General features: G+C 39.5%; 1 protein-coding gene across 1 annotated transcript; it reads right to left on the minus strand.

Moving 5' to 3' along the window:
• Window positions 1-1,331: 1,331 nt before the first annotated feature.
• On the minus strand, window positions 1,332-5,545 carry LOC120556507 (xaa-Pro dipeptidase-like). Its single transcript, XM_039796152.1, has 6 exons — window positions 5,401-5,545; window positions 4,619-4,663; window positions 3,604-3,679; window positions 2,654-2,700; window positions 2,545-2,561; window positions 1,332-1,510 (listed from the first exon to the last, which is right to left on the minus strand). The coding sequence occupies exons 1-6, from the start codon at window positions 5,508-5,510 to the stop codon at window positions 1,332-1,334; spliced, it is 474 nt and encodes a 157-aa protein (XP_039652086.1). The 5' UTR covers window positions 5,511-5,545.
• Window positions 5,546-8,966: the final 3,421 nt, after the last annotated feature.

Raw genomic sequence — 8,966 nt, forward strand, 5'->3', positions numbered from 1 at the left:
CTAACCTAGCAGGACTTAGACTGAGGTAAATTGATCATAGCGTTGAGCTAGTATTTTTTTTATTTTGGATGAAAAATACTGACACGTGTCAAACTCAAAGCCCGCGGGCCAAATCCGGCCCCTTGCAAGTTTTGATCCGGCAATGCATATCAACTGAGGTTCACAATAAATGTTGGGCCGCCTAGATGTGCACCAAAAACTGTTGGGAAACTGTTAACAAACTGTTATTACGCGACACTCAAAGAAGAATTTGGCAGATTTACCGGCTTTGAGACTCAGAAATTCCCCCTGAACCAGAGAGTTTTTATATTCAGGCTGTGAAACAGGTTGTTGTAAAATATGTAATCATTGTTTTGCTTGATTTGCTAAACTGTGATGGCTAAGGAAGGAAGGAACTTTTTTGCTGACTATTTAGGGCGCTATGTCGACCAAACTGCAAGTGAGAAAGCTGTATGAGACATGCAATAATACAGTCAAAAATATTTGACTTTTGATTAAATAAAAGCATGTCAATAAACTATACATGTCGGCCCTAAATGTGATTGTCATTTTCCAGTGTGGCCGTTCGTGAAGTTGAGTTTGACACCCCTGCTGCAGGATATCTGCAGCTTAGACTTAACGGAGGTTTCTCCTTGAGCACAGACATTGCTACAGGAAATATTTTTCAAGTGTTAAACAATTGTTTTGTGAATCAGTTTCTCAGATTCTGCAGATTACCATAAAACTAATTTAATTTGACTGTTTTAGCACTCTGAGTCTTTAAGTCCACTGCACAAAACCTTCTAACCAGAAGGGAGGAAAAACAATTCTTTTTCACACTGTGATTAGAGATGAACGTCAGTTCATTGAGCCATCTCCTGTAGGTCTGACTGTCTGTTACTGAAACTAGCCAACAGTATAATTTGTCACGTGTCCGCAGACTGACTGTATTCATATTTACTGAGCTAACTTCACAGTGTACTACACACACTGACACATTCTCAGCACTTCCACTGGAGCTTATGTGGGTTAACTGTCCTTCTGTATTTAGTTGTCAGAAGTGCATAAATATACACAATCCTCCACCACATCCTGAAACCATCTGTTCAGAGTTCAGACAACATTTTACCTTCCTCTCTCCTGCCCTCATCCTGCCCTTTTTTCTGCAGATTGGCCTCTTTTTGTTGTGCTCTCACTGCTATATCGAGGGTTTCTTCATTATTCATGATGACACATCAACATCGGAGTTACAGGAATGTGTTTTCTTCTCCTGTTTGGAGACTTTGACTGTTACAACACTTACCAACGGTTGGTTGTGATGTGGGTAATATCAGAATTTAAGTCTTGTGTTCTCACCTCAGGGTATCCTCCCACATCGTGCACATTGACGGCCAGCAGGTGTCCCAGGCCGTGGGACATGAAGACGGAACCTTCAACATGTCCTCCACGCTGCCATTCAGGATGCCGATCTTCACAAGCTCCTCCAGGTGAACCCGGTCAGCCATGCGGTGCATGTCGGCCCACTTCACACCTTCAACACAAGCAGTTTTGTTTTGATTATCCTTTATTTATACTTGAGAGATCATTGAGGGGCGGCCCTCATTCACAATCACATCGAGTCAAATCTCAAAGAAAAAAACAAAAACACAGAAAAGAAGCGCGCCATTATAAGAAAAATAGAAAGACACAAACTTTCTGAATTGGAAAAATGATTTCAGAAAAAAATTTGGATACCAAGGATGCAAAAGAAAGTACAATTATGTAAAGCAATTACAAGTAGAAGTTTGCAGGTTTAAAAGCAGATTTCTGTTCAAAAGGCACAAGTGAGTTGATTTTAAGGAAGTGCTGTAATTTGTTCCAGGAGTCAGGTGCACTAAAGTTAAAAGCAGTCTTTCCAAGTCCAGAGTGAGCTCGTGGAACCAGTCAGCGGAGCGAGTCTGGTAATGTAGCTCTGAGTACGGGAGAAGTTCTGTATGGTAAGATGGTAGTTTTCCAACAATAACCTTATATACAGTATGAAGAGATACCAGTGAGTACCACATCTCTCTTGGAGAGAAGACCACCCAAACACTCTAATAAAATACAATGATGTGACCATAGACATGACCGGTTATGAATCTCAAGGCAGAGTGATAGACTGACTCCAGAGTTTTAAGAGTTGAAGATGATGCATGTCTATAAATTACATTATTGTAGTCCAAGGCCGACATGAAAACTGCTTCAACAACCCTTTTCCTACAAAACATAAGAAAGATGCTTTTATTTCTGTAGAAATAGCCAACTTTTTGCCTTAGTCTCACACAAGATTATCAGTGTGAAACTTTAAAGAGAGCTTTTCGTCAGTCCACATGCCGAGATATTTATATCCTGTGACTCTCTCAATCGTTTGTCCGTTCATAGTCAAAATACACACACACACACACACACACATATATTGAATCTAGATTGGATTTCCATTTGGTTATAACCATGCTCCAGTAATAACCTGTCTAGTATTTCATTCTATATTTCATAGGCTTTACTTAGGGTGTTATACTCATAAGTATACAGTAAAGGGCCATGTACACCTGACAGTGCCAGGTCTACCAGTGACATAATATAGCAAACCTTTAATAAGCAAGAACCCCATAGTACAATGAACAAAGAGGATCTGTTGACAAAGTGCACCACTTACCTCTCAATTTCATATTCTTTCTGTCCAGGTTTCACATGCTTCATGATCTACAGAGAAAAAGTGAGATTGTATGTGATTCAGATATAACCGTTGCTGACTCTTTTTAAATGAATCAATGTTTACCCTATGCACAAAGCAATTGTAGTTTTCTGTGTGTTGCTGATTGGTGGCTCAAAACGCTTGACCCCTCTGTACATGGCACACCCAAAGTTACTACCTGATATGCCATATAACACTTTTTAACGTAGCTTAATTGATTATTTGCTGTTCACTCAGTTTATATGCAAAATAGCAATCCTAGGTAGGTGAAAGCCTGCAGGATTTACGCAAAGTAGTCATAAAGAGTTCAACAGTCAGTGAGAGTGTGCCCTTAAGCACTACTGATTTGGGAGAATATTTTCTATTTTTACTGCACACCTACAGGGGAAGTTTAAAGCTGAAAATCTGCCATCTTTGGGGACAGATGGGTAAAGAAAATACCTCTAAAAACGTCAACTGATCACACTCGTAACAATGAGGAAACAACAGGAGGAAAACGATATTGAACTTCAGAGGACAGATAAGATTGAGAGGTTAACTGCTCCTCAACCCCTGAAGAGGTTAGTCATGGTGTTTAAGTGAAATCCTGTGCAGAAGTAAAATATTGCTTTAATGTTACAGCTTATTGGTCAAAGGCTATCTCTGTTAACGGCTGGCCTCTGAGCTACTGGATGAAGTTAAAATCGATAGCGTTTAAACAGTTTATAGCCTTAGAGGATCCTGACATCTTGAATCCTTTGGGCGAGTTTTAAACTCAATAAGCTGCTTGATACTTCCATACTTTGGTCGTTTAACTTTATGCTCTTAACATTTCTTTTCCTTCGGTTCTTTCTGTTCCTTTGTGTGAAAACTTAAAACTTACCAATTTGAGCACCCTTGCAGATGCACTGTCTATCAGAGAAGTATCTTACCATTTTATGGGCTTCACTGGAAATCTTGTTGGTGTAGCGCAGGACTTCCAGCTCCATATCAGTCTTAATCAGACGGCTGCAGACACAAGAAGTGAGAGAGCAGCTTTCTCATTCTGATCGATACGCTGCCAGTTTATCAAATGTACAGCCAACAAATATATACAGAATTCAACTCTCACATTGAGCTAAAGGAAGAAATCCATCTTTTTTATATACACTGCTAATACAGTAACTGATGTAGAGAACAAATGTCGAGCAGATGGTCCTCCATCTTTCCCAGGAACATTGTATATTAATGAGACCTGTTGTTTCTTGAAATTCCAGTGGGAAACTGCCATAATCTACTGTTGCACAGCTGCTGAAAATGTCTCAAACCACAATAAAACGTATTACAGTCTTTGATTTAAATCTAAGCTGAAATACTATATTAGAACTGAAGCCTTGTTGCCTGGTGATCTCACCATTTCTCATTCATTTGTGTTTGGAAAGCAGTAGCTGCACTTTGGGTGGCTTGATACAGGAGAGGATTCTACAATACTATTACCAGATAAATAACACAGGGGAGTGGTAACCAGTGGTAACACTAATGAAAGTTTAAAAAATAGCCCATTATAAAAGAGAGCCATGTGAGCTCCTCAGAGAAGAGGAAGCAGAGAGGTTCAATCAAGTCTTTCTCCCCAGGAGGTGTGTCTGAAAAGCATTCCTCCTTATTTCAGAAAATGTCAATTCATCTGAAAGGTGCAAACTCTAATGCCAAGGACAACCAGGCAAGCACGAAGTCCATTACATCTGTGCGGACTGGCTTCTCACTCTGCAAGAGGAAAAACAAGCCAAAGACAAGCTCCTGTTTCTGATTGCAGACACACAATTGCCTTAAGTAAAGAGTTAAACGTGTCAAAATCTGTCTGAAGAAATGTTTAGGTAATTAAGGGAGCGATGACAGTACCGCCTCAATACTCATCTTGAGTGGGCTTTCTGAATAATATTATAAAATGTATTTTAATTAATTACTTACCATTCCACAATGACTGGGTGTAAAAGAGTGTTGTTCACTTGGAAGCTGATAAAAAAGGAACAAGAAACTAACATTATGAACATAAATGAAGCTTTGGCCAAAGTTTATTAAAGAGAATCTCTTCCCTTAAGTTCTGCCTTTATTCCTCCATGAGTAAATGTCTGCTATTTTTTCTCCGTCGCTTCCTCTTTCCCACGCTGTCAAAATCCCTGCATTAACAATTCTAACATCACCATACTTGACCAATGATCTTTTTGACCGTGTTTCTCAAGCCTATCACTTCCCAAATGCTTTTCTTTAAATGTCATTGTTTCAGACCTACTAACCACCTCCTCCCCATCACCAGCATCACCTCCAGGAAGTTTCCATCAAACATCCTACTCCTATACCTAACCCTAATGGAGGTGCTTCATCGATGGAGGCTTATTAGCTAAATCTGAATAAATATTTGTATACACTTGCAAATCAAATGCAATTTAATGCAAATTATTATAATAGCTATGAAATAAGTATACAAGACTCATTTTTCAAAGCAATCAGGGTCAGAGTGTAGAATAAAAAAGGGTGTAATGTATGGAGTTAAAAATGAACACAATAACATTGATAACAAGCAAAAGCATGATGGTTTGCTAAATTCAATTATATTTAGAATTTGGTTAATTTGCAAAAAATGTGTATGCATGACAGTCTGTATCCTTGGTTATAAAACCAAAACAAACAACAAAACCCTCCCCAATCAAAGTATCATTATGCCAATGCAAAGTGGTGCCAATTAAACATACCGACTAATTCCTTCAAAGGAGGCTTCACGGCAGATGCTCCCACTATCTGTATTCTGACCTCGCTGCGTGGAGAAAAACACAAAAACAAATGAAATCACCACCAAGTGCATTCAAATGTCCCAACAGGACATTCAACTGGTTTATATCCAGGCCGATGATCTATTCTAATGACAGATGGACAATTGTTTGTCAGCTGTAGACTTGGTTGAAGGAGATGGCAGTATTAGTTAAACAAATGCAGAGGCAGTTATTATATGAGTTAATGTTTTCTAATAATACACTGCAGTGTTGAGAGCTGCTATAGCTTCATGGAAAACTTGGCTGTTAATTGCGGTGATAATTAGCATCCTAACCTGTGACTCGGAAATCTAACACCTGCAGGCAGGAGCAGAGGTGTTAAAATTCCTGAAATATCATCAGCAGGATGAGTCATCAAATGTTATTGTGTAAATATAGAAATGCATATTAAATTGAATGGGATCATCTCAAACGCCAGTGAAAGCTGTTGTATTATAGTCTGATTATATTATTTTGATATGTCAACATGCAGACCTCCAAAATAGCTCTGGAGCTGTCAAGCCTCCAATATATTCTGCTGTGAATCTTCTGTCAACACCAATATACATGATTGTTTTCCCAAACTCCCAAAATAGGCAATTATAGACAGTCTGAACAGGAATGTATTGTTTAAACTAGACTAAAATGAAGATAATGGTGCTGTGGGTCACACATTTAAATTAAAATTCAATAACAAAAGTCCCCAAAAAATTTTGGTCGTTGATCTTTGTGCACAAATTAATTATCAGTATGATGCTCCACATGCTCTGTGAGTCCAACTACTGTCTGCATTTTCCTCAGTCAATAGCCAATGATGTCTTGGACTGCATGCTCTGTACTAAAAATATAGGCAATGACACTTTCTACTAGAAAGTCCTAGTACAAAATGAATATTGGTCCTACTACCTGGCGCCACCGATAGCTTTGCCAGGAGGTTCAAATAAGAGACGACTTTCACCTTTAAAAACAGTCTATGGAGGCAATAATGTCCTTTGCAGTAACTTTATGAAAGGTGACTGAACATCAAGGTTCAGTTACTTCACAGAAAACTGTTAAAAACACACACACACACACACACACACACACACACGCACGCACAGGCACTCTGTAAACACCAGCACCAACACAGACAGACTTACATCACTTCATCACTACGTCTTTAGGAAAGATCCTGTCAGTCAACCAACACAAAGACTTACACTCATTAGACATTTTAAGAAGATAATCTCTAAAAACACAAAAAATGGGTTATGTTAGAGTTCTGGCAGACACTAGCAGAACTGAAGTAGGACAACAGATTAAAAAGGGAGAGAGCAAAGCTAATGAACTCAGTAGTCTTAAAGGAACACGCCAACTTATTGGGAATTTAGCTTATTCACCGTAACCCCCAGAGTAAGACAAGTCGATACATACCCTTCTCATCTCCGTGCGTGCTGTAACACTGTCTGACGGCTCCAGCGGCATCAGCCCATAACAGAACATGCAGGTGAATGGTTCCAGCAATCCTACTGCTCCGAATAAGTGACAAAATAACGCCAACATGTTCCTATTTACATGATGTGATTTGTAGAGTCACAGCGTGTACAAAAAAACAACGTAACATGAGACAGCCATCTTCTAACCGTAAACAAACCAGGAACTATATTCTCAGGCGGAATAATGTAACATGTGAACAGGAACATGTTGCCGTTATTTTGTCACTTTTGTCACAGTTCGGAGCAGTAGGCTAGTTGGAACCAGTTACCTGCAGGATCTGTGCTAGGCTAAGCTAATGCTGGAGCCGTCAGACAGCGTTACAGCACGCACGGAGATGAGAAGGGTATGTATCGACTTGTCTTACTCTGGGGGTTACGGTGAATAAGCTAAATTCCCAATAAGTCGGCGTGTTCCTTTAAGGGTTGATCATGTAACTGCTAAATGTGTAAAGGATCTCTTTTATACACGTCAGATGACAAAAGATGCTTTGAGGTTCATAGATCAGACATGGTAAAGAATCTGCGGGTTATTTCCAGATCATTATGTCCAGTGGTTTCTCTGGGTGTCTGTCGATCAGCGGTAGAGCGGGTCAGCCGTCAACCACAAGATTGGCGGTTCGATCCCTGCCTCCTCCAGCCACATGTCGACGTGTCTCTGAGCAAAACATTGAACCCTAAGTTTCTTCCCCGGATGCAGCTATGTGGCTGTCCATTGCTTGTAATGCTTAGGATAGGTAAAATGTAGTCTATATCCTGGACGTTCCACGATATAGACTACATTTTACCTATCCTAAGTTAAAAATTCTGCCAGATTTCACTCATTTAGGCTGGATATCCGTTGCCTTGGGCTTTCTTTGTGTTGGCATATTAAACTCAGGTGGATTTATGAGGACAATGGTTAACCTTTTCTCAGATCTCAGCAGGGTAAATCTGTCCAATCAGAGTTTTCTGTTGCATGACTAAAACAACGTTTAAACGTACACATGTTCCACCAAAACAAGTTATTTCCCGAGGCTATTTTGCAGAGGCGCCGCTGCTCCGTACAGCAATTACCGCCACCCAAGACGATTGTGATTGGTTTAAGGAAATGCCAATAAACCAGAGCACGTTTTCCTCCCATCCCGGAATACTGTGTGGACTCACCAGCGTAAAATGCAGAGATTGAATTTCACTACACTGTACGTGACTTTTTTTTTTATCTTACACACAACCACTAGGGAGTCTGCAACACTGTATGCAACATTTCTTATAATCCACACCCTGTCCTCACACTCGTCTGAAGACGTGGGGATAGAGCCTTTGCTGCTATGGCACCCTGACTCTGGAATGCTCTGCCAACCGGCATTAGGTTTGCTGAGAATGTGGACTGTTTTAAGGGACAGGTGAAGAATCACTTGTTCAGGCTAGCTTTTGGGTAGCTTACGTCTTTTATTTATTGATAATTGTATCTGTTGTATTTGACTATTTTTACTATGTTTTTATCGTCTATGCACATTGTAAAGCACTTTGTGTCTTGTCTGTGAAAAGCGCTGTATAAATAAATTTTACTTACTTACTTACTCATGAAATTAGCCTAGCACAGCAATCAGCGTGTTGTCACGTTTTCAAAGAAAGCAGCAAAATGTGTTAAATAGTCTTCATCTGCGAGTTTAAGTCATTTTAAAGTTGTAGTTTTGACCATTTGCATGAGGATTAATAATTTTCTAAATGAGCAATTAATAAAAAAAAACTAATAGATGCAATTTATTCTTCAGTTCTTACACATGTGTAACGTGTGGACTGGAATTACTGCAGCTGGCTTTGGTATCAGTATAGTCTAATATGTCTGAGGTGTTTTGGGTGAGGACAAAAGTCTACATCTTAAATGCTTCTTGGTGCCATTTACAATAAAAAAATATATATACAAACATTCATATAAAAACATGTTTATACTGGGTGTAAAAGATGTAACTGTAGCACATGACTTTGTCAACCCTTTCTTCAAGTTACAGCTCATAGCTATGGACCCACTGGTGATGATTGTTGGCCATGTAC

The sequence above is a fragment of the Perca fluviatilis genome, chromosome 3 (genome assembly GCF_010015445.1).
Source record: "Perca fluviatilis chromosome 3, GENO_Pfluv_1.0, whole genome shotgun sequence".
Classification (NCBI taxonomy): domain Eukaryota; kingdom Metazoa; phylum Chordata; class Actinopteri; order Perciformes; family Percidae; genus Perca; species Perca fluviatilis.

Excerpts from the sequence above, each read along its gene's own strand:
- LOC120556507 (XM_039796152.1), bottom strand. The coding sequence starts at position 5,510 with ATGCACTTGGTGGTGATTTCATTTGTTTTTGTGTTTTTCTCCACGCAG. Across the intron at positions 3,680-4,618 it reads CACCCAGTCATTGTGGAATG|CCGTCTGATTAAGACTGATA; the intron begins GTAAGTAATTAA and ends TTGTGTCTGCAG. Across the intron at positions 2,701-3,603 it reads CCAGTGAAGCCCATAAAATG|ATCATGAAGCATGTGAAACC; the intron begins GTAAGATACTTC and ends TTTTCTCTGTAG.